At 35.8% G+C, this 27,667-nt stretch overlaps 1 protein-coding gene across 6 annotated transcripts in view; it reads right to left on the bottom strand.

Moving 5' to 3' along the window:
- Window positions 1–27,667, bottom strand: part of RAPGEF6 (Rap guanine nucleotide exchange factor 6) — a 177,572-nt gene that overhangs the window by 91,274 nt on the left and 58,631 nt on the right. For all 6 annotated transcript variants that reach the window (XM_045794772.2, XM_045794775.2, XM_045794773.2 and 3 more), the window contains one exon: window positions 20,903–21,046. In XM_045794772.2, the coding sequence (XP_045650728.1) occupies window positions 20,903–21,046 (144 nt within the window). The remainder of the gene's footprint in view (window positions 1–20,902; window positions 21,047–27,667) is intronic.

Raw genomic sequence — 27,667 nt, 5'->3', positions numbered from 1 at the left:
TTAGTTTCTGTTGTTTAGACACAATTCATCCAGGAATTCATTCATCTAGGAGTGAAGTAGATGAAAAGACAAAGACTTGAAATAGTTTTAAAAGGTCAGATGTTTGGCTGAGGTGTCAGGAGTGGGAGATAACCCATACTCCCAAGATTCCCACAGAGGTTAACACCATGGAGAAAGAGGTTATCCATCAAAGTAACACAATAAACCAAACCCGAAAGAAGAGTAAGTCTGCAAACTGGGTGGGTAATGATACAAGCAATCTTCATCCTCACTAGACCCTAAAAGACAAGATTATCTCTACTTTACTAATGAGGAACTGAGGCAATAAAATTAAGCTGCGAGCCACAGATCTCTCACTCGAGTAACTAGTGGAGTTGGAATTAAAACCCAGAACTATCTGATTCTAGTATTCTCTGCCACACTCTGCTTTGTACCAGGAGCTCTGCTGGTAACATAAAGAGGAAAACAGATGGGTTCCACCTTCAAGGACTGCAGTCTAACAGTGAAGAGTAGACAGATATTTACAAGTATACAGCATCTCCTTTCTACCTCATGAAGGAAACTTAGGTCGACATATAGGAATCCGCTCAACCTCTTCATGTGATGAGAATAATGATAGTAACTACAGCTAATGTTTGAGTGCTCACTGCATGTACCAGATATGTGAGCTCACAAATATATCCTTCTACATACTTTTTACATAGATTATCTCATTTAATTATCAACCAGACAAGATAGATGCTACTATTATACCCAACTTACACATTAGGAAACCAAAGCCCAGAGAAGTTACACAGGTTGCCCGAAGTCACATAGCTAGGAAGCAGGGAAACCAGATTTAAAATCCATGCAGCCTGACTATAGATCAGTTGCTCTTCCTAAGTTGTTTCCTGATATTAAATTTTGAGTTCCTAACACCCAACAGTTCCTTTTCTTTATAAGAAAAGAGGCAGAAAGGAGAACGTTTTCCTCCAATAGGAATCCTTGATTTCTTAAACCTTCTGTGCTGTCTCTCAGCTTATCTGCCCCTTTCCTTTTCTTCCTAACCTCAGCGGGGACTTATTAGCTTACCTTCCATGAGCCATGTCAATTCACTTACCTCATCATCCTTCCAGCCTACCAGGTCTGGCAAACTTTCCTATTTTCCACAGTCACTTTATCCATTTCCTATACCCAAACTTCTGAGCTCAGCTGGAGCTCGCATGTCCATGAGTACCAGTGTCAAAGTTCTATTTGGGGGGTGGAAAGGTTCCTTAGCTAACAGCTTGAATACAGACACAATTATGAAAAAGTACATAGTTTTTTGAACACTCTGTACACATATAAAGGGAAAGAGATGATTAAGAAGAGCTAGAGGTAGAACATAATCTTGAATGTCAAGCAAAGTATTTTGATTTTGAATTCTATAGGTAATAGAGAGCTACTACAGGTTTTTGGGAAGGGCAATGACCTGAGAGCTAGCTGCCGTAGGTCCTAGGCGGACTTAACCATCCAAGTGTCTATTTTTCTGACTCAAAGTTCTCTGCAGGTCCAGGCAACACTCCGGGGCAACTTCTTTACATGCAAACTCAGATACTGCTTTGGTCTTCTGGCTCTGCCATTGCAACACAGGGCCACTTAAATCACAGCAGCAGGAGAAGAGAGCTGCTGGAAAAGATTGCTTCATCTTGCCAGCAACATCAGGGAAATAAAAATTTAAACAAATAACTTCATTGGATTGGCAAAAAGAAAGCCTGATAATACAAAATATGGGCAACGCTATGGAGGAAAACAATATTCTCATAAATTGCTAATGGGAGTTATGAATTGGTACAGCCACTGCAGAGAGTGATTTGGGGAGTAGCCACTCTGGAGAGCAAACATTAAGATTTATTACATTTAAAATACATAAACCTATGACTCAACAGTTCCTCTTTGGGTATGGGTCCTAAAAAAGCATACGGGTGTGCAAGGAGGAATATAGAAGAACATTCATTACAAACAAAGTGCAATAGTTTAAATTAAATAAAAATAATCGCCACAAGGAGAACGTCTAATTGTTATAGCCTATTATGGAATACTGCGCAACAGTTAAAGGTATGAAGCAAATCTGTATAATCAAACTTGAATAGGTCTCCTAGCTGTGCTGACTAAAAAAGTAACTTCCATGATAAATATAAGACTCATTTTTTTTTAAAAGCATAAAAACATCATTACATGTTTTCTGGGTACATATTCATCTAAGTTTGGGAGAAAAGATTTGGAGGAATATGTACCACGCAATCAAGAGCAGTACTCTCTAGTGAAAGAGAAATAACAAGGCTGGTAGTCCAAAAGCAGTTTCAGTGTGATCTGCAATATCCAGCTGAAATGTTTTATTTCTGTATGGAGAAAACATTCTTCTATTATTTCTAAGAATGCCTTATGAGAACCTGTTAAGTACTAATATACCTAATATATAAAGTAGAGCTGAGAATAAGCACTTAACCTATAACCATTGGAAATGGAGTAGAAACCGATATAAATTAGATAACAAAAACTCCCAACATAAGAGCCTTTGTGGAAAGTTGAAAAATGAATGGAAAGCGAAGTACTTCAGGGCGCCTGGGTGGCTCAGTCAGTTAAGCATCTGACTCTTGATTTTGGCTCAAGTCATGGTCTCAGGGTCCTGAGATCGAGCCCCACGTTGGGCTCTGTGCTGGGCATGGAGCCTGCTTGAGATTCTCTCTTTCCCTCTCCCTCTGTCCCTCCCAACTCTCCCTCTCAAAAAAAAAAAAAGGGGGGGAGTGGGAAGTACTTCTGTGTTTTCACTCGTGTGTGTGTGTGTGTGTGTGTGTGTGTGTGCGTGTGTATAAACTTGAATGAGTAATACGCAATCAAGAAACAGTAAGCAAACCAGTGAAACTTAGATAGGGATGTATACAGGGGGATAGAGGAGACAAAGGACCAGAAGTAGTATTCTTGGCTGATTTAGATTTCCTGTATTAGAAAAAAGCTACTTAAAAAGCTTAAAGCAAGAAAAAGACTGGAAGAGATCTGCTTTTTAAAAATATTACTGTAGCATCATATAAGATGAAATGGAAGACAATCATACATATGGAATACAGGAAACAGCAGTCAAAGCACAAGAAGACAGAGGCCTTATGAAATTAAAAGCAGATTTATAAAGGAGCTCCTAGGACTAGACAGAGTGACATGTCACTGAAGTATCATCCGACAAAGAGACAGAATTGAAAATAGATTCTGAGGGGCTCCTGGGTGTGGATCAGTTGGTTAAGCATCTGCCTTTGGCTCAGGTCATGATCCCAGGATCCTGGGATCGAGCCCTGCATCTGGCTCCCTGCTCAACGGGGAGCCTCCTCCTTCTCCTGCTCCCCTGTTTGTGCTCCCTCTGTCAAATAAATGAATTTAATCTTTAAAAAAGAAAAGAAAAGAGATTCTGGGGCCCAAAAATATTTAGAGCCTGTTTTATGAAGATAATCTAAAATGCCTCAAAAGTCCTGAAGGAAATAGCTGTATATAACCACAGTAGCCTCAGGTATATTACACTAGCACTTTGCGTGAGGCAAATGGAACTACAGGGGAAGCATGCATTCTTAATTATTTTTACTAGAAGATGAGGGTTGGAGGGAAACTGACACATGTATCTCCTCACTGTAACATTTTTAAAACCAAAGAGCAGCTTTCAATCAATATTTGCACTTAACAGGTTTATTAAAAGTCCAGAAATCAGTTTAAGAGTGCAGGAAACCAGAGTCACTACAATGAATGAGGATGAGTGTAGCAGAAGATAATGGGAGAAGAGTCCCTCACTGTCTAGTACATCACAGCTAAGACTCTGACTTTTAGTCTGAATAAAGTCTCCCAGGAGGGAGTGGTCAACTGTGTCAAATGCCACAGACAGGTAAAGTAAGAGCCTGAAAATGACCTGCAGATTTAGCTGTGTGTAAAAATGAAAATGGACACACTTCCTTGATCAGTGACCAAAGGAGCACCTAAAAGAAGGCAAATAGAAGCCAAAGTGGTGATGCCTCTTCCACCCAGTAAACAGTCACTCTGGGTAAGCAACTTGAATAGACCAGGAAGGTGAGGTCTCAATCACTCGAGGAGTATCAACCTCCTGAGAAAACATCCAAACACACTCAACTAAGAGAAGACTTTAAATGTGAAGAAAGAGCTAAGCAGACAATGAGGGAAACGAATGCCATCCATGAAAACAAGTTATTAAACAAGAGTGGCTGTGAAAAAGCATCACTTGAGATTTCAGAAATGATTAATGATGTGGGAAACAAAGGCATAAGAGAATTTATTATATTTCCTTACTATGTACAGCCCATTGACAAGTCCTTGAAACAGGCAGAGTAAAGAGTAACATTCCTCTAGGGACTCAACTGCCTCGATGTTGACACTTTGCTAAGGGCAAAAAGCAATCATAGCCCAACCCCACCCCCCATCCTGTAAGTCTACTTGAACATACAAAAATTCCTTTAAAATTTTCCTTTATCTCTAAACCCAAGATACATGCTGGCAATCCCCCCCAGTCCCCACAAGCACATGGCCCACTGATACACATCTGAAAAGTCTCATGACTAAGATTTTATTAGACAGTAAGAAATGACCTTTTCCCAACAACAGCTAGCCCCTGCAAGGTCCTGGAAACCTTGCTTCCAGAAGTCCTTAGAAACTTACATTATTCCTACCCCCGCCCCCAACTTGAAAGTATATAATGGGTCACTCTTCATGACCCCAGTGCAGCTCCTTCTGCCCATGGGTCCTGTCCCCCTGCTTTAATAAAACCACCTTTTTGCAACAAAGACATCTCAAGAATTCTTTCTTGGCCGTTGGCTTCGAACCCTAATATCTCTCCTACATCATTTAATACAATGATTTAGAAATTTAGAAGATGAAGAGCAGAACGGCAACTGGTCACAAATGGAGAATCAGTGAGCTAGAAGATCAAACTGGAAATGCATGGAGTGAAAATAAAGTTCAAAACAAATGTTTAGAGATAATATGGACAGATTCAGAGTTCCAACATCTGGAGCAGTAAAAAAAGAGTTGCAATTTTCAAAAAATAAATTTCCCTAACTGAACACCAATGGGGATCTTCAGCTTGAGAGAGACTTGCAAGTATTAAGAAAACAAAACAAAAAACTAGATAACCCATAGTAAAACCTCATGGCATCAAGGATAAAAAGAAAAACCCAAACAAAACAAAACACAACTAATGACTGACAACAAGAAAAACAGATTACTTAACAAAGGACTAAGAATTCTAAGGAGCCAAGACTTCTCATCACCAACACTGGATGCAAGAGACAGCACATTAACTTTTTCAAAGTGCTAAAAGGAAAAGACTCTAGATTTATTATTTTATATACAACTAAACAATTATTTTAAAAGTAAATATAAAGTAAAGCATTTTGAACATACAAGGACCTAAAGTTCATATAATCCCCTCACCCCTTACTTACTCTGGCTTCTAGAACTACTTACACTTATTCTGTCAAGAAAATAAATTCAGAAGTAATGAAATCCAAGTAGTAGCGTGGGCAAAATACATGAATAAATAAAATCAGTAAAATGTATTGGAAAACCGAAAGAACCAAGTTTGAAAAATTAATCACAGGTTTAATGTGTTTGCAGTCACAATCCAGAGTTAAAATTTCATCAGTAGTAACATGAGAGATGGGGGAGGGGGAAAAGAAGCCATACTCTTTCACTAAGTTAATTTACATAGTCAAGTACCAATAGCAAAATCCTGCTCAGATAGTATTTGCTGGCATTTAATCAAACCTTAGAATCTGATTTTTAAAATCCCCCTTGGCTCTTCTAAACTTGTTAAATCTTAAATCAAAAGCTGGTTACCAATACTACCAAAGGCTATTTTTTTGTTGGTATTCTAAACAACCACCCTTATATCTCATTCTTGTCTTTCTTTAAAGCTTTTTCACTTGGTCTCATCCATTTCCCTTCCACAGGTTTTAAATCTTAGTAGTGTCACCATCAAGCATCAGCAAAGCGTGGGCCCCACAGGTGGCATTTGTACTACGGAGGCCACTCATGCCTTACCAGATAGTACAAATGAAGCATATACCTATGTTTCTTTCCATCTCTTTACATTTCAATCAATTGTTTGCGAAATGGAATTTAAATGTCGTTCCAGAAGCTGCATTTAAGAAAGATATGCAGTGAGCTATCTTTCAGGTAAAACAGTATGCTACGATGCTATCCCAGTATTTCTCCCTTAGTCACCATCAGTAGGACAACCTTTAAACAAAGACATGATTTCATCCTAGGAAATGCCTCTATTGTGCCTGTCTCTATTCAACAGAACTGTAAAGAAATCTTGACATAGCCAATGTTACAATTAAAGTGCTTACTAAAACATTTAGTTTTATAAAACAAAACTAAAAATTCACACTTCTCTGGTTTTGTTTTGAAATTTAAATAACAGGAAAGATAACTTGAGTGGCATCAAATTTCAGATCCATATAAACCACCACTATAAACAATAAAATTTATTAAATTACACTGTATATGTTCCTAAAATCTGGCATGTCCTGTTGTGCAGCATTTTGCTTTTCTGTGAGTCAGTGTTTGCTTTAAAAAACTGACACATATAATAGATGCTATCTTAACGCCTCAAGCTACTAATGATTCACTTACTACTATTTTTAAAATGCTTAAGAACATTATAAAAATTTTTTCATATACTTTTCATACTAAGTATTTCCTTCATATTACTTCACTGACGAAGAGTTATTACTCTGTCTTCCTAAAATTTTTGTATAATAAAATCGTGTAAAAATAAACTAGAGATTAGACTAACACTGCTAAATACATCAACCATTTAAGGAGGCAATACAATACAGTCAAGTTAAAGAGTATACTCACAGATAAGTACAGAAATAGCTATAACCAAATGATTCAGTCTGAAGACAGCACACCTCAAATGCATTACATTTTAAGTCTATAGATTATTAAGAAGGTATTTTTTTTCGAATCCTCTTAGAAGTACATCAGGATACCTTAGAGATTTCTTTAAATTGAAAAACAAAATGGCCATGAGATTAAGCTTTTTACATTGCTTTGTAATTCTTAAAGTTCAGAAAATATACGAGCACAATAAAGCTAGTTTACAATTCAAAGTAGAATTTAAATTTAATAACTAGATTATATCCATCTCCAAGAAAATAATAAACATCACTTACTTTGGAGGCCCATGGCTGAAGACAATTGGCATAACAGCGAACAAGAAAAGCCATTTCCTGGGCTGGAAAGGGTAGTTTCTTTTTCAAACCAGAGCCACACGGATGAGTATGTTGACAAAATTCTGTTAAGTTTCTTTTTACAAATCATACGCCATTTGCAGTGTTATATAAAGGCAGCCTCTCCAAATCCCTTTCAAACTGAAATCAGGAGCTTTCAGTAGCTCAGAGTATTGTTCTAAATAATTGCAACAGTTTTCATCACAGCGTTCACTTTAAAGCAAATCACAGTATATCAAGATGTTTACATTTCTGGCTCTGTACATACAGACATACACATGCTTCCTCAGGCACCTGGCACAGACATGCACAGTGGTAACACACAGTTAATACAGTATCAATCAAAATAAATAAGGCAACATGCACCAAATCTGTGTTCCTGGATTCTGAGAAACCTTTCCTTTCTGCAATACAGCTTTGTCTCTTCTTCAACTTATTTCATTCTGTAGAGCAAGCACTGCAGTAATTCTTCTGCATCAGAGCAAAACCAAACACTGTATCCTTAAAATGAAAGTTTCTTCTTTATCTTCTTAATCACACAAGGTTTAAAAAAAAAAAAAAATCAACCGATGAGCAAGCAAATGATAGTTAGAAAATATATATGCTCTAACAGGTTTGTCCTGGAGAATGCCTGAAAATATCCAAAATTAAAATTTTCTCTTTTTACATGCACTATTTACAGCTCTGCAGTACTGCTTCTTGTTCTAATTCATCAGTAAGACAGTAATGTTGATCTAAGTCTGGCTTTTCTGGTTGAAAATTTATATATGATGACACAAAAACACTACATCTTCTGCTAAAACAAGACTATATGTTAGTGCCTTAATTCCTACTGTCCTTGCCTGTTTCACAGCAGCTCCCTAAGGAGAAGCTCCTATTGATTCCATGCTCTGCAGTAAGATGAAATATCTAATAAGAAGGAAAGAGAGTGGGAGGAGAATAGAGCTAAAAGGATGACATCACCTGTATAGAAAGCCTTCAGAAACTGCATTAGATCAATTGGCTACTGTATCTGCAGATGTAGCCCAAAAAGCAATTTACTGAAAACACACACACACACACACACACACCCTTCCATGAGACATGTCAGCAAGCTAAATTTTATAAGAAAAAAACTGGCTTAAAGCACCTCTCTATTTCAATTTTAAAAATCCATCTTGATTTTTATTTCTGTGCACTGATACAGAGCTTTATTTGGGAAGCTAGATTTCCAAATATTATTATTCAAATTATTATTCTCCCAAGGGAAAATAATTAGCACTGGTAAGATACTTGCATTACAAATACGTAAGGCAGCCTTCTCAGATATCACATATGTGTTTCTTACACTACTAATAGGGGGTTTCTGCTTGCAAAACTTCCTATTTATCAAATAACTGTTCTAAAAGGTATAACCTTCAGGATACTCTAACATTAAAAATATCAAAAGTAGTCCTAAGATTTTTACATAAATAGTATATTTAAATGGGAACAATAGAATTTCATTTTGCAAAGGAAAGCTGAAAAACATCACCAGGCACAACAGCCGACTTGCAGCCTGTAACAACTCCTCTGAGGAAGAATGACCTATGCAATATGGTACTTTCCTGCAGCCCCAACACTCAATTCCTAGAAAGACACAGGATGCCAGTAACTCAAAAGGAATTAGAGAAGGAAATTATTATAACTGATTAAGAAATTGAGCTGGGACTAAAAAGTAATTTTTCTATAAAAATTCCAGAAAAAAATTAAATTTTGCCGCATCCTGTCCAATCTAAAAACACAATTCTTCTAGTATCCACCCTTACTCTTCATACTTCTGCCACAAGGAATCTATTGCAGATACTCCTATAAAGAGTTTTGGCACCTAAGGTTGTAATGGTGCCTCCCAATGGCCAAAAAATGACAGTTTCCAAAGGTAAAATGCTTAGTACATCCCCAGACCCCAAAATTATGAATGTTACAATCAATGAACAAAGCAGATAATACAACTATTTTGCTTTATTCCCCTAACACTATTTTGAGGGCCAGAGATGTGCAACATAGGAGGAGAAATTATTACCTGAAAGATGAGTATTATTATAAAGGACTCCACTGTCAAAGAAACATCATGTCATTAGCCCCACCAAAAAAAGAGGGGGGTTCTTCAATACCTCTGGACAAAGTATGACTCATTTTCTGAACAATACTAAGCTGCCAATCTGAATTATGCTGTTACTTATAAAACTACAATTAAAAAACAAGTCATGCTTTCAAAATAAGTTTCAAAATAAGTTTCACTTACAAACTTAGATTTCCCTAAAACTTAAGCATGGTATTTCTGGCAAAAATTTCAAAAGACTACGTGCAAAAATTTGCATTTATATGTAAAATTAAATCTCAAAAATACAAAATAAGCATGACTAGCTTTCTAAACACAAAACATGGAAAATATATACAGGTTGATTTTCAAGCACCAATGTATTTTTTCGATTTAATTATTTTAAATTACAATGCGTTGGAGTTTCAACACTATGTTAAGCATTCAAGAATAAATTAACTAAAATCTAATTTTGATCATTCATTTTTTAAAACAGAAAAATGATAGCAGGCACTCTGTGTAAATGAAGCCCAACATTTCCTAAAGATAAATTTCTAAGACAAGCCTTTTATACATAAACATTAGCAACATGACTCAAGAGTATTTCAGTTTCATTGGCAGATAATAATTACTTCCATGTATGGTACCAACAGGATAAATTATAACCAAATCAAAAACAAAATCATAATGGTCGTTTCCCCCCCTTTTTATAATAAATCATGCTGATAGCACACAAAGAAGGACCTCAAGCTGAGCAAGGGAGAGCCATCTCTTAGCTGCTTGAAGAAACTACTGCCCTGTGTGTGAAATGCAATCCACTAAATGCCATATGTTAGAAACTACTGTAGTAAACACCAACTCAGTAAAGGAACAACTCTCTTTTCCTTTAGTGTGGCCTGTAAGTGAGGATGACATCATCCTTTTCCTTGTTCTACCAATCATCTCATAGTAGCTGCCATCCTGGGGAACTGTATGGTGAACAGAGCATGCAGAATCCCCCTGTGCAACAATACCATGAAAGAAACACACGGGTCTAATCCTATATGCAGCCTATGAATCCACCAGCATTCTGAGGATATGCTAGACCACATGATTTCTTCAGAAAAAAAATGACCTCCTAATTAATGAAGGAAGAAATAAACATCTTTTGAAGAGGTCAGTAATTTGTCAGATAACTAAAAATATGATTAGGTGAATAAACACTTTTTCGCTTCTATCATTTTTACAATTTTATTGTGATCTCATTCCATTATCTTCCCAATTCAAATGAAGTAATCGCAGCAAGGGAGAGTGCCCTGATCTACACATTATCTAGGAACCATCACCACAGGACAGCCATTTAAGAATACATTTCCCCTGCATATGAAACGCCATGATGTTATTAAACCACATATGATGAAATCTTTGACTTCAGAAAGGTCTGCTGCACTACCGTAAAATAAAGCAATCAATGTATGTTGCCTTTGCAAAGCTTCAAATCATTACAAAATACATTTATAAAAATGTAAAGGCTATATAGTCAATAATTAAAATTTATGTTAACTGTATAAACTACCTCTAAACAAAAATACAAACTAAAATGTCTGAAATATTGCATAGAAAGCCAAAAATGAGGTTCTGATAGTCACCAAACTATAAATATACTTTTTACTTTATGAACAACAACACTGAAAAGGAGGGGGGAAAGTCGTCAAGGATAAAGTTATTAGATATACATTCTAGACATTATAAAAGCAAACAACCAACAATAACGAAAATCAGATTTATAGTAATCTCAGGCACAGTCATACTGTTTATTCCCCATCTGCACCGTGAAAAATTGTCATTACAACATAGAGTAACCAAACTTAAAAGCAGGTAAACAGGGGCGCCTGGGTGGCACAGCGGTTAAGCGTCTGCCTTCGGCTCAGGGCGTGATCCCAGCGTTACGGGATCAAGCCCCACGTCAGGCTCCTATGCTGGGAGCCTGCTTCTTCCTCTCCCACTCCCCCTGCTTGTGTTCCCTCTCTCACTGGCTGTCTCCATCTCTGTCGAATAAATAAATAAAATCTTTAAAAAAAAAAAAAAAAGCAGGTAAACAACAAGAGAAAAATTATGTACTTCCACAAAATAAAATAAATAGGCCCCTCGTTTCTCTATTTTAGTTGTATTTGGTTTTTAAAATATAAACTGTTAAGTGTGCTGATTTATATAGTAAAAACATCTTAATCCTTTTGAAGAATGAATGACCCTTTACCATAATGTCAGAAAGGTACATACAAGCCCTTATAAAGGATCATAGCAAGCTTTCCCACCTCTTCCTCACCCCTTGCTTAACTTGAACATCTGAAATGAATTCTTTATTAAGTTATCAGACACGATTAATTCTAATTACTGGTGCCCCTCAGGAATTCCTCCTTTCAAACTGCATTCTATCTATTGCTTAGCCTTTCTGAAAAAAAGGGAAGCCGGAGTAATCAACATTCTCCTCCTATTCTTCTGTAAGAAAGAGTGTGCTTCAACATACTATCATCTATGTCCACTAAATGGACAGCACCATGCTGTTGAAAACCCTGTTAAAGCTACCAGCAGGACATATAAGCACTATGAAATATGATCCTTCCTCAGGGAGTGATCGAGGAAGAAAAAGCAAAGGAGAGGGAAGCCTTCATCATCAAGTAAGGTGATGTAAGCTTCTATAATTAGAATCAGTGAAACCGAAGGAACAATAAAAAGGCACATCATGCTTCCACTTTCCCCCAAACTGTGCAGTTGTAGGAAGCATTTTTCACTCATTCACTCACATACACTAAAGGCAAATAGAGAATACATTCTACATGTAATCAGTCAAGTGTGCAACCGAGCAAAGCTAATGTAAAGTTTTAAAATAGTGTATTATTTTCTTCAAAAAATGATGTCTATCCAATAATTAAAATAGAACTACATATAAACATAACCAGAAAAACAAATCTCATTTGAAAGATTAAACTATTGAGAATACGGTCTCTCCATCTGTAGATTCCCGTAATATATTTAAGACCAACTTTAAATCACTTCTCTAATTTTAAATACTGCATTTTCTGATACTACAAAAGCCAAATGCTGAATTCAGCATAGTTTCTGAACAGGTAACAAATCAAACGAAATAGCCATAACAATCAGCATTTATCTGTTTGCTATGTCTCAGCAGTTATACTCTTCCAATTGGAATGCTCTTGAAAGTCATTACCTTGGACCACTGGTGTATACATTAATAAAAGAGTTGCTTTGAAAAATCTTCAAAAGACCTTTTATTAGCAATTATTGTATAAAGTGTTTCAAGTATGTTAAAAAATTTCTCCAATTCTGGTTCTCTGGGCAGATCCAGAGCAGCATGCCCTGCCCTCCTTGAGCTCCCAATGTTCCTGAAGTTCAAAAAATGTGAGCGATAATTTCTTAAAATGACTAGGTTAGCCATATTTATGCAGAGCTATAAAAATAATTTTCATATCCTTAATCCAGTAATTTAACTTTCGCAAATCAATCCTAAGAAAAAAATCAGAGTCCATTTATTCATATGAGCTGTCTATAATAGGAAAAAAAAAGCAGAAGCTTCAAGGGAGTATTTTGTTATATTCATATAATGTAATATTACTAGTAAAAAGAATATTTTAGGAAAAATTTAATTGCCTGAGAAGTAGAAAGGTAGGATATATAAATTTCCAGCATTATCTAAGTTAGAAGACCTGAATTAATCAAGATACTTTTAAAAATCACTAGCATCACTAGCTATCTCTGGGTTGAGGATGAGAGCAAGTTTCTTTCTTAAAGTTCTTCCATGTTTTTACATTTCTACAATGAGCATTTTCTTCACAATTTTTTTTTTTTAACTGCTCCAGGCAGGCATTGTCCTAACTTAGTTTGATTACACTATCACCCCTTTGCTTTTTCTCTTTGTGGACTCATGAACCTCTAAGTAGATACAAGAACTTCCTATCAAGAATTCTGTATTATTTCACAGAAGGCAAAAGGGAAGCAAAATTCTCCTAGGAGATGTCAGACACTCATGAAAAAGAGAGAAAAGTCCCTCTTCTGTACTTAAAATGCAAAGCACCATAAAGAATACACTGTCCAGGGGACTCTGGTACCCTTACAACAGAGGCCTCACAAAGTCCCCTAGCCATTTCCATCATGCGAGCAGACAGTGAGAGGTCACCAGTCTATAAGCTCAGAGAGCTTTCAGCAGAACCCAAACATCCCTAGACCGTCATCTTAAAATTCCAGCCTCCAGAATTTTGAGAAATAAATGTGTGTTATTTATGAGCCACTCAATATGTAGCACTTTGATACAGCAGCCTGAACGGACTAAGACATCCTCAAAGAGGAGATTTCAGCAATCACAGATTTAGACTAAAGTCCTCTAATTTCTGATGAGCTTGTCAAGAGGCAGGACCCTAATTTCCTACCACAGGAATGGCTTGATCAGTAAGACACAGATTTTACCAAAGCAAAACAACTCTGCTAAAAAAAACTTAAGGTATCACATGCATGACCAAGTGGAAGAATATAGCCATTATTCAGTGTACCAACATAAAGGCGGTTAAATGATCGGGTCCTGATAATCAACTGTACTGACAATTATGTCTTATTCTTGCTAAATATGCTTTGAATCCAAACAAAACAATGAGCGCTGCAGGAGAGCAGGGAATGTAACGTGCAATCACAGAGGGAGCTGCTTGCTTCATTATGATTTGGGCGCCTAAAGTCAAATCTAGAGTACCATACCAGGCCGACCACCTGCCATACTTCCCTAGAACGATGGACTGGGTAGAAAAATATATATATAAAGAAAGGTGAATAAAAGAAAGCCCTCTAAATTTAAGACCATGACCCACGACGTTGCCATGAAATCCTCTTTCTAGGGATTTCTTCTTTCTAGGAACTCGTCCTTGGGAAGAGTTCAATGGCTCCACTTATATGCAGGTGCTATGATGGACAAAGAGAAAAACAAGGCTAGTGGCTTATGCTGTGCCTGACAATGTAAAAAGCACCATAAGCAATATAGGGGACAAGAAAGAAAAAATTATGATGTAGTCTATTGTGGAACTTGGGATGTAGTTAAGAGACGGTAACACACTATAGTGTTCATTGTTCAAAAATATAGCATAAGAAATAAGAAATTAAAAAAAAAGGGGGGGACTATAATTTCATAAGTGAAGTACCCAAACACAAGATTTTTCAGACCTTTGAAGAATGTCCTTGTTTATATTTGGGTCAATAATGTTTCCACAAAAATGAACATGAATGTTTTCTGATACTCTGGAGATGGATTTCAAGATAATATATGCATATTTGGTGTTTGACCGTAGTGAAATCAAAATACTTCCTCCTTATTGGTCCTAGCTTAATTTTACCATTTAACTTCACATATATACCAAGATTAAAAATTCAAATCATTACATCTGAAAAATGTTCACCACTACAGACTATTTAAAACATAGCAATCAACTTTATGTAAAAAATACAGACACCTGAGAAATTTGTAAGTTACTAATTTTGTTTTCTGTTATGTTTGGAACAGAGCAGGATTGTATGAGCACAGTGCATGTAGGTATAACAGCCTATGGGACCAATGAGAAGTGCACTCTATGACTAGAAATGTTAAGAAAGACTTTCCCAAAGAGATCAATCAATGAATGAAGTCTTGGGAGCTGAGCAGGACTTGTCAAGAGGACATACTAGGAGGCCATTCTGGATAAAAGGAGCAAATGTTAAAATTCAAGTTCGTTAAAGACAGAATTACCTTAGGTAAAAGGAGTCTATAAGAACCTCTCCGGGGGGAGAGAAAAACAGGACCAAAGGAAGGGACCTCCAGCAAAATAATGGGGCCAGAAACCACAAAAGATAAACTGGTGCCAAATGAGGAAGAAATTTAAAAACAATCTAATCTTGAAACTTTTTAAAATAAAAAAAATTTTGAGATACATTTCTAACATACATAATTAATTAATTTATAAATTAATTAATTTATAACAAAATTAATTTATAACATTTATAATATTTATAATATTTATAACATTTATAACATTTATAACATTAATTTATAAAATTAATTAATTTATAACAAAAATATTTTGTGTTCATTAGGAAATATGCACAAATCCCCAGAAATTTAAAAGAATAAAATAATACTACATATAAATATAAACTCTATTTTCTTCTCATGTCCTGGGGACTGTTTTGTGATCTACATCTTAAGACATCTGGGCTAAACCACTGGCCTTGCTAACTATTATCAGAAAGAAGACCTTCAAATCAGTAATTCCAAAACCAGTCATCAGTTTTTGGCACACACCCCCGTGATCATTTAATTGCATTCTAGCCACCGGAGCCACCGGTTGTGTACAGTAAAGCAACTTCAGTGACTTTCTTATACATTTAGTTCCCACTTTATCTTTTAAGGTTGGACAAAAAAATACCTTGTTTCAAGTGAGCTACCGTGAATAAACACTACCAAAAAAATTGGGTGGGGGTGGGAGCAGTGGTAGGCTGAAAGTTGGCTCTCCTAACTTCAAGCCAGCTTCATTTTCTTTTTCCTGCTTTTACTTTCCCTTTGTTCTAATTCTTTGGCTAACTTCTTTTTTATTATATGAATATACTTAAATATCTTGGTAAACACATTTTATATTCAGATACAGAACAGATAAATAGGAAAATTATAAGCAACAATGAAGACTGAGTATTTACAATAACAACAGGAATAGAAGCTGCTGACATACTGAATGGTTTTCAGAGCCCGAAACACTAGGCAGAACTTTCCATAAACAATCTCTCATTTAATCCTTTCACAAATTTATAGGTTACTTACCAAAGAGATGTAGGAAGGTTATACGATATGCCCAACCCAAAGTCACAGAGGAATCTAAACAAGCTTATGCAAAGAAAGGCATTCTTATTGTCCTTGACAGGCAACATGCTTGGAGGGTACAATGATGATGGTTCCCATTTTCAAGGCAAGTATATTCTGATGGGAGAAGGGGTCATCCGAAGAAACCATTTCAATGTTCTCTAATGAACGGTCACAAGTATATACATGGAATACTGTGGGAATGCAGAGATGTGTACCTAACCCTTCCCAAGGGAAAATCAGAGTCCTCCCATGAAATCTTATGGAATTGAGTCTTGAGATGACTAAGTTAGTGCCAAGAGGCAAAGAATAAAAGAGCACTCTAAGTAAAAGAACAGCAGATGTAAGAGATGCATATACAAGCAAGTTTCTCACCCCTCAACACACACATATACATAAACTGTATACAGTGTATACACATATACAGTAACCATCTTGCAATCTAATACGTATATCAAATCATTTTAAACTTAGCGTTATATGTAAATTATATCTCAATAAAGCTGAAAATAACTAAAAACATGGTTCCTTCAAAAGTCAGCAAATTTGTTCAGCATGACCAAAAACTAAAGAATACACAGGGAAAAGATAAAGCTGGAGAGGTGGAAAAAGTCCAGACCTTGCTGTCCAATATGGTAGCTCCGAGCCACATGTGGTTACTTACACAACAATTATTTGAAATTAAAATGCTAAATTAAAATCCTTAGTCATACCAGCCACATCTTAAGTGCTCAATAGCCACTTGTGGCTAGTTACTACCACCAATTTGGAAACAGATATAAAATACTTCTATCACCGTGGAAAGTTCTATTAGAGAGAACTGGTCTAGACTATGAAGGTCCTCATATATTAGATCTTTGAACTTCTTTGGTAGATGGTAGTAGGCCATGGAAAGATTTAAGAGTTTAAAAGAAGCAATAGGGCTTCATTGAGAACTGAACGAAGTAAAATGGATGGACTGGTTGGTGGGATGGGATAAGGGAAGAGGTAAAGAATAGGGCTAGCAGAGGGAAATCAGAGAGAGGAGAAAAAAAATCTTGAAATCAAATAAAGTGATTAATCAGATGTCTTTTAATGAAGAGATTCTGACACGCTTTCCAATTTAGAAAAAAATTTCCACATTTCTTAAAATGAAAAATACTGCTTTTACAGTGCAAGTGGGGAAGTATGGGAGATGCTATTGTAACAGGTTTTTTTTTTTAAGATTTTATTTATTGATTTTAGAGATAAAGAGAGCAAGTGTGAGCAGGGGGAGGGGCAGAGGGAGAGGGAGAGAATCACAAGCAGACTCCCCGCTGACCATGGACCACTCCCCCCAGTGTGGGGCTCCATCTCAGGACCCAGCGGAAATCAAGAGTAGGACACTTAATCAACTGAGCCACCCAGGTGCCCCAATGTTATTACAACCGTTCTAAAAAGAATGGCAGTGAACACTAAGGCAATAATGTAGGGAAGTAGAGAGGAGAGTATAAATCTTGAAACATCTGAGAGGAAGCCATCTACAGATACCACTGACTGATTGGACTATGAGTGTGCAAACATGTTCCATGTTCTTCAGCAACCACCCCTTAAGACAGGCAGACCCAATACTACCATCCTCATTTTTTGAGGCATAGCAACCAAAGCACAAAGGGTTTAGACGGAACATCCTAACCATACAGTGAGGAAGGAAGATTTCAAGAGAGATGCCTCATGTAAATGCTAGACTATTATCGGTTGGCAAAATTACCCATTTTACTCTCACTGAATATTACTCCAATCACCTTTTTTTGCTATCTATAAATATGAAATACACCTTCCTCAAATATCTGAAATATTCTCATTGAGAACATTCGAAAAACATTTAAATTTGTTGAACACTCTGACAGCAATACCCAAAGGAGTATTCAAAAAGGAGTTTCAAAAATGTTACTGTTACAGAAGTGCTCTTCTTAACATTAAGGGAAAAAACCTTCCACTTTCACATTAAAATTACGGTTCTCATCTTTATATAAAGCAATGTGTGACAAAACCACGACAATAGTTCATAATCTTTTTCAATCGTTCTAAGCATTCAATTAGAGAATAAAACATGCGAAGTCTTTAGTATACATAAAACTTCGATATACAGGTTGTACATTAATAACACTTTAATAATACTTATGACAAAGATAACACTAACAAAAAATTCTGTACATCTTTAAAAATTTCTGACCTTCGCAAGGAAAAGTTGATGATGGTGAGCAAATGAAAAAAGAAACTATCAAATCTCCACTGCTGTCTACAGAAAAAATGATTCCTTTTGATCTTTTCTCTGAATTGCTGACAGTAGAACAAAAGAAGTGAAAGACCCTAGGGTAGCCATAAAACCAACTTTCTACTGGATGTTTTCACAAATACTAATTAAGATTTTTGCTGCACAGCATCCTTTATCTAGACCAGCTATCAATATATAGGTATTTGGACAGACACACAGGTCTTACATTTGGATGACATTAATGAATAGTAAATGAAAACCTCTTGAAACCTTTTCCAAGTTGCCTGAAATATATCTGTTTTAGAAAAGAAAAGCAAACAGAAACTATTATTTCAAGAAATAGAAAATTTACATAACATAACCAAAAATCCTTTCCAACCCAGTCTCATAGTTAATAACTACCCTGAATCAACTAAGTTCTCCCCTCTGCCAAATTCCTGACAGTACTTAATGGGATAAGTACTTAAAACTAGCTACCCAAGCTTTTAAATGCAACAGTGCCGCACTTCACTTAGAGTCATCAAATGGACAGAATCTCAAGCAGTGTGCCTGTTGCTCTTTCTGGTCTACACAGGAAACCAACATATCCCCAAGAGGACAACTATCAGCACAAGAGGAGTTAGAAGAACATGACTCAGGAGCATAAACCACAGCAACGTAGAGAAAATATAGAATTTGCCTGGGCTTTAAGACATGATGCCAAAAAATCTAAGAACACACTAGAGCTGAGGCCGGAGTAAGTGACACACACACAAACTATGCACTGTAGCTCGTATAAGGAAAATCAAATAATACAATTAAAGATAATAATTCTACTTCCCAGAATTTTTCTGAAGAAACCAACATATGGACATACATAACCACAAAGGTAATTAGCACCTTATTTAAAAAAAATAGAAACTAAAAAAAAAAAATCTAAATGACCAAATATTGGGAAGCATGTAAATAAATTATGGCAATGACACCCTTAAAAGTGATGTTAAGAAAATGTTTTGAAAGCATTCAAAGATGTTCACATTAGACACGTAAGTTTTAATAAGTTACCATATATTAAAGTTTTAAAAAGCCAAAAAGCTTACATTTATCTATGTGGAAAAAAGCCTTTACCCAAGAATATACAAAATGTCATCAATGGTTCCATAACTGGGCAGTATGACCAGTCAATGTTTAATTTTTCCAAAACAGACACGTACTACTTGTACAATAATGCAAACATGTTAGTTTAAATTAACTCATTACTGGAAAATTTATTACATAAAAAGAAATTATTACATAATAAGAGCAGGAAATGAACTTTATGTGCCTCTCGATGTGGCAAAAAAGAAAAAATTGGGGGACTATTTCATGTCACCCTTTGTTGTTAGAAATAGAATGCATGGAACCAAAGACATAAGGCAAATGTGACTAAATTTAACATTTACTCCACTATACACAATTCCCTAATAATCCTCCTTACTCCTAACATGGAAGTTTGGAGTTGTCATTTTGACAACCAAATGAACTAAACATACCCTTGGGAATTTTGTTGCAATCGATCTCCGAACTATTTTTAGATTGGGGGGGTCATGACTTCTTCGATATTTTATATTTTTTGAGGGGGCTCATGACTTCTTTGAAACTGATAAAAAATACCCCTGGATTTATTCTTTCTTAGATTATCCTTACTTTTTTTTTTTTAAGATTTTATTTATTGAGAGAAAGAGACAGAGAGAGAGAGAGAGCGCGCACGAGAAGGGGAGCGAGACAGTGGGAGAGAGAGAAGCAGTCTCCCCTTCAATCAGGGAGCCCGATGTGGGGCTAGATCCCAGGACCCTGAGATCATGACCTGAGACAAAGGCAGACGCTTAAATGACTGTGCCACCCAGGCGCCCCTATCCTTTCTTCTTAATTCAAACACTTTTTAGTTTAAAATGAAGTTCTCTACAATTACAAAACTGAAGACTTCTGGAGGAACAGTTTGTTTCTTCTAGTGTTACAAAAACTAATTATTTCATCTGATTCTTCTTCAATATTTGCATGTAAAAACATATCACTAACACTTGCCCACGTTTCTGCGCTAACACACAGTATTCATCTTTCTCCCATACTACAAGAGAAAAATTGACGTATTTTTATTTCTATTGTATGCCTTACAACATATCAGGAAAAAAGCTCCCAATGAGTCTATTACCTGAGTTCTCAGAACTCTTTTCCATATTCCAGACAATAAAAAGGCAAGAAAATCCACAAATGAGGTCTAAAAATATATGGTAAGGATGTTTTTTTACATTATTTAAACAAAAACCAAAGCAAAAACAAAACTTCCACTGGTAAGAGCATTTCTACCAAGTTCAACTGAGCAGAAGTATTTAAAACAAATTATATAAATTTACTTGCTCTAAAATTTTATATGTTAAGGCCCAAGTGTTGATATTACCAAAATTACATGTAAATTAAAGATACTATATATAAAAATTAAGGAAGATCCATGAACTGTTTCTAAATATACTCACAGAAAGATAGCTGCTAATGTCCACATCATCGGTAATAGTTTGGCGCTCTCCTTTATAATTAATTTTCCGAAATCTTCGTCGAGACTGTCTGGCAGGAATTTCTCTTTGTAGAATACTATCTTCATTATCTTTGGAATTCTCTACCTGAAACACACGTTCACATTCCTGATTAAATATCCAATTTTTCCATATTACTGACAGTCTATGGAGTCTTAACAGGCTCAAAGGAGGATTCATTTACTTCTTAAAAGTAACTGCCTCAAGAAAATAATCTGTATAGGACAACACTCACGAGTTCAAGATTAAAGGTGACATTATTATAAAGATCTGGAGACCACAGTTTCCTTCCAGGAAATAGCCTGTCTTGCTCACATAAACATATACGCTCTAAAAAAGTCACTTACCAGAAGCAAAGGCTGTTAACTACACCTACACATTCAATGATTACCACGTCTGAGTTAGTCCAATTATAAGCTGCATGATTATACATGTGTTTTATTTAGCTAATCATGGCTATGACTTCAGTGAAATGCTCAACAGCAAAACAAAAATGTTTTATACTTTATTCTTTGGTGTCCATCTTAATGTATGACAACAGAGTAAGGCTGGCATCTTTTTTTTTTTTTTTAAAGATTCTGTTTTTGAGTAATTTCTATATCCTATGTGGGGTTCAAACTCACAACCCTGAGATCAAGGGTTGCACCCTCCATCACTGAGCTAGCCAGGTACCCCAAAGCTGGCATCTTTTAATAAAGAAGTGAAAACTAACATTTATTGAAGGCCAAAATGGGCCAGCATGCATAAACATTATACTATTTAGTTCCCACGGCAGTCCTGTAAGCAAGTATTATTATCTGTAGCTTATTGATGAGCAAAGCAAAATCCCAAGAGATTACCTTCCAGTCTCACACTGTGATACTTATTAAAAGTTATGTTGCAATGCAGGTCTGTCTCCAACATTTATGGTACTGATACAAGACCATGTTGCATATCCAATCACAGATGAAGCCATACTTTTAAAAATTATTTTAAAAAGACACATTGATATTCCACCGTATAACATGTAATTAACATCACATTACAAAAACATATTTTTCCCCCACAAGGTTTCCTTCAAATGTCCCATCCTCGGCTAATATGAAAAATTTCCAGTTACCCAAGTATGAAATTTCATGAATATCCCTAATTCCCCTGCTTGTTTTCCAAATTGTATCTTCAATCACTTCTCAGAACTTGTCAATCCTTTTTTTATAAAGTCCTCTCATATTGCCCTTTCATTCCCAACACTCCTTACTCAAGTTTTAATCACTTCAGTCCTGAGCTGTACAAAGAGGTGATCCTGTTGCTTCAGACACGTTCCTCTCCAACTTCATCCTATATCGTCAAATAAATCACTTGAGTAAATCATCACTTTATTATGTTTCCTGTTCAAAATGCTACAATGGACCTCTAATAGTTACTGAATGAATTTTAAACTATTATTTGTGATGTTCAAAGCCACATATGACCCCCCCCAATTTTTTTATTACTGTATCTTATAATGGTAAGCCTGGAAAAACTGGTCCCTTATCTCCTCCCTCCCCCCCCCCCCCCGCACACACAAAACCTGTCAAAGAAAAGCTCTAATGAGATGCACAAAATTTCCTGATGATTTCTCAGAAAGAGTTGATGCCTGTCTGTTTCAGGTATGAGTGGTACAAGAGTTCAACAGTAAGTAGTGGCCATGGTCAATATGACTGTTCATGGGTCCCTATAATATAGTAACTTATATTTTACTAAGTAACTTTACTATGTGTTATCCTACCCATTCTATCTTCACTTGCTGCAACACAACTGTTCATTTAAGACACATACTCAATTACCATCTCTTCCATAACTACAAAAGACATTCCTGACCTCAGACCACAACTACTTTATTTTGTGTACACAATCCCGACTTCTCATAAATAGGATATGCTCTCCACTGCCTTCAGGCCTTTGCATATGCTGCTGTTGCAACTGCTACAAAGCCCACTCCTCCTCTGCCAACATCATGGCATCCTTCCCATACTTCATGACCCCTCCCATCCTCTGCCCCAGGAAGCTACTACCCCTTCATATCAACCATAATTACTATGACATAAGCCCATATCATTAACAAGCTAACAAGTTCCTTAAGACAGGAACTGCGTTATATATTAATCTTTGTTCATTAACATTCAAAAAGTTTGCCAAAATGGGCAATACATTAGATTCTCTCTTTATCACCATATAGGACAGGTCCTTGGAAATACGTGTAAGGTACTCAAGAAATATGAGGGTAGGCAGAGTAAGTTACTATTACTCTTCTGAAAGGTAAAATCCAGAAGACACATGGGGATGATTTCCACCTCAACAAGTATAGAATTTTGAAAAGGTAGCAATATATGCTACCTCAAGATTTAATTTGCTTTCAAAAAAATGTTGAGAGAACCACAGTATTCACTCCATTACTACACCAGAGCACATACCAGAAAGTGTAAGTTTTATCACTTAAGGTTTACAACACTATCGCATAGCTACTCTTTCTGTTTCGATAGATAATACAGAGTCTCATACATAAAACTAAGTAATTCATACAACTGGGTAAGGACTCAAGACCCAAGTGTGACTACTAAAATTCCTCTCCTTCATACTGCCCTATCCCAACGGACGAATTAGATTATCCATGTTAGGTGAAATTTCTATACCATATAATCCTTAAATTTTCTAGTACCTACCATTTATTCAGCAAAAGCAGAGAGAAACAATAAAGGCTTTCCAAAATATAAGTAGTAAATTAAGTCGAGGAAAGGAGTGTCTAAGAGTTTCTAAGTCTCAAAATGTTAAGAAAAGTACCAAATGAAAACAAAAACCAAACAATGTATGAAGGATTAAGTACCCTTAACAAACCTCCTGCCACGTACAACTGAAATGTGAGATTAAAAACAAAACAAAACCGCAAATGCATACTTCATGTCACAAAAGTAAGAAATCCAAAGGCCAAGACTGAAGTGAAAGCAAAAATACCAGGAGACAGACTACCAACAAAGCTCCTGATCTACCAGAAGACAGAGGATTTCCCCAATCTAGAGCCTAGCCCCTCCACTTTGATGGTTGTAGGGAGTGAAAAAGACAAGAAACAGAGAATCCATCAAGGATGGGGAATCCAATAGGAGACTTACTTGTAAGCTCAACTCAACTAGCTGAATCCTCACTGTGAGGGTACAGAGGTATAAGCCTACCCTGCAGGAGACAGGAAGAAAACTTGTTTGGCACGAGAAAAGAGAGAGGTAAAAAAGCAAGCAACCAACCAGACAAAAAACATATTTACTCCCTAAGAATTTAAAACATAAGCTATCTCTCATGCAGGTCATTAGTTTGAATTCATAATACCTTAAGCACGTAAGTAAATTTAAAGATGTTCAGACTGATAACATACAAACGCAACAGGCAAAAACAAATCTGAAACCTCTTTGCAAGACTGTAATTTTAACCCAAACCTCAAAGAATTCCCATACCTACTGTTCAAGATATATGACTTTCTGGATAAACATACCTTCCACCCCCCCCCCCAAAAAAACCCCAACTACAAAGAAAACCAAACGTGTGAACAAATGATAGACATAATGAGCAATAATGGCCAGGAAAAGGACAAGAGACTCACACTTGTAAATACTCCAATGTATTTTACATATTGGAAAATAAAATTAATAAAAAAACTTTCAAACAAAAAGAAACTTGAAAATAAGCCAGAGATTCTAAATAGCACTAAGTAGGTAAGGAATGACCAGGCCCAAAAAACCCACAACAAATCCAAGTACAATTCCTCCCCAATCCCAGGTTAGTAAGCAACGTGTAATAAGCACATGCAGCCTACATTTGGAAGAGGGACAAGACCATATAGACATATCCTGTATGAAACACAAGAGCACAAAGACAACCTAAAATGGGGATGGAACAACACCACTCAGAAAGACCTCCTAACAAACCAATCCAAATCCTAAGGACAAAGGAAAACTAAAGAAATTTGAAAGCACTGGTACATTAAAGGTAACCATAATAACAAAACCACGCAAACCTAGCTCAACTCTAGCAGAAGAGATGTGTTCAACTCCAGGCCTAAACACTATACTCATTCTCTATCGCCCTACACACAGTATATATCATTAAATCCAAAATAAGGACTCATTAAAAAAAATAAAAGGGTAAAAAAAAAAACAAACAGCAAAAACAAACAAAAAACCAATCCAGTGCCAAAAGACAAAGGAACCAACAGAGCAATCCACCAAAATCAGATGTGATCCAGATGCTGCAACTATCAGAGAATTTAAAACAACTATGACCAGTAAAGGCAGCAGAAAGGTGGGAAAAGTGGACAATATAAACAGATGCAAAATTTCAGTAGACATAAGGAAAATATGAGGGAGTAAAATGAGAATCTTAGAAACAAAAATCATAGTACCAAAGATGAAAAATGCCTCTGATAAATTCATCTAAGTAGACTTGATGCAACTGAGTTAAGAATCAATGAACTTAAATATAGGTCAAAAGAAATTACCCAAACTGAAACAGAGGAAATATTAAACAAAGAGAGAGAGGGAAAAAAAAAAAAAAGGAATTAAACACCATAAGGAGATATAACTAAAAAGAGAATTAATAAATTGGGAAGATAAAGCCAAAAAAATTATACAGTATGCAGCACAAAGTCAAGATGAAATGAAAAATAAGCAAGCATAAAAGATATAGACTGAAAAGATCTAACATGTACTTAAACAAAGTTCAAGAATGAGATGACAGAAGAACGAGGTAATATCCAATGAGAAAATGAAACTTTTTGAGTAAAACAAAAACCCAAAGCAGTCCAACAATCCAAAAATACAACTACAAATTCCCACAGTAAAGATAAAAAGAAAAATTTTAATGTAGCCACAAGGAAAATGTAGATCAGCTATAAAGGAAGGGCAATTAGATTAAAAACAGACTTCTCAAAAAAAAAAAAAACCAGAAAACAATGGACTATATTGACTGTGCTGAAGGAAAAAAAAAAAAAAAAAGGACTCTCCTCCCCAAATTGCATTCATGGCAAAACAATCCTCAAGAACGATAAAAATATAGTTTCAGTCATAATAAAAAAGAAAAAAATACAACCAGCTGAGCTGTTTATCAACAAATATAAAAGAAAATTTTAAACGGTGTACCTCAGATGTAACACATATGCTCCCATAAAAAAGGTCTCAGATGGAAAAAATCAAAAATAAATAAATGGTAAATACAGGACAAAATCTGAGCACATAATGACTGCATAAAACAGTAAGACAAAATTTGTGAAGTAGAAGTAAATATACACATACATGTTATCTATACATACATAACAGCTTTAACAATATCAACATTACCACCAACATCCTGGTATTACATGATTTTGCTTCCTAATGATTTATGTATATATTATAATAATTATACTACACCATCACATATATGTAATATGTATTTATGTCTAATAATATACACACACAAAAAAGTGAACAAAAACTTCAATGTCACCATTACGACTAAAAGTGAGACAACTAACTCCTACTGCCCCTTAAGACTTATCCCATCAGAAATGCAGACAAATTACTATGTATACTGTACAGTTACAGAAAAAGTACTGGATAGTACTCAAAACCCATTCATGAATTTTGAAACTTCTAGCAAACTAGGAAAAGAAGGAAACTTTCATAACCTTATTAAAGGTAACCTTATTAAACTTTCTCCTGGCGTTTGGGAATGTGTAAACGAAGGTCAGTATTACCAAAACACTGTCTTTTAAACTCACCAGAAATAAAAAAACTCAGTGGAATTATAGCAACAATTTTACATATATTAAACTCACTTGTTTTGTTTTTGATTAGAGATTACATTTTTCCCTCCTTTTTTAATTATCTGAAGTATATAAAAAACATTTACACGGCTCCACTAAATAGATCTTGTTTCTCATTTTTCTTCTAGTTCTTCTTGGCTTTTTTATCTTTCCACACGCTTTTGCACAAAACCACCATCATACCTGATGTCATTTTTCATTGGGATTTCATCAAATTTACAAGGTAACCAAAGGAAAATTAGTAGTGGTATGATGTTAACTCCCTACTTAAGAACATGGTTATCTCATTTTTTGTTCAAATTTAATTTTTTGCTTTTGGGGAGTATTTAATAATAATATCTTTGCGAATTTGTTTATAATGAAATATTTTACATGGTTATTGTAAATGTATTCTTATGTGATATATATATATATGTGCATGTATATGTTATTTATAAATAAATATATATAACACAGGTCAATTTCTTGATTTCCACAAAAAAATCTGCTGGGAGGGGCACCTGGGTAGTGCAGTCATTAAGCGTTGGCCTTCGGCTCAGGGCGTGATCCCGGCGTTGTGGGATCGAGTCCCACATGGGGCTCCTCCTCTGGGAGCCTGCTTCTTCCTCTCCCACCCCCCTGCTGTGTTCCCTCTCTCGCTGGCTGTCTCTCTGTCACATAAATAAATAAAATCTTTAAAAAAAAAATCTGCTGGGATTCTGATGGGGACTGCACTCAATTTTACAGGAATTTGGAGACAATTTTCTTATCTTAAAAATATTGTTTCTCTCGATTTAGACCTAAAGATCTCAAAATTTACTTATGGCTTTCTGTGTTGATGTTTCCTACAACTTTTGTTAGATTTATTCTAATGTATACAGACTTTTTGATGTTTACAAATAATATGTTCACTAAATTAATTT

The sequence above is a fragment of the Ursus americanus genome, chromosome 5 (assembly GCF_024610735.1).
Source record: "Ursus americanus isolate L20-20 chromosome 5, mUrsAme1.1.p, whole genome shotgun sequence".
In the NCBI taxonomy this organism is placed as follows: Eukaryota; Metazoa; Chordata; class Mammalia; order Carnivora; family Ursidae; genus Ursus; species Ursus americanus.
The sequence above is the reverse complement of the archived record's forward strand: the minus strand, read 5'-3'. Positions and strand labels throughout refer to the sequence as shown.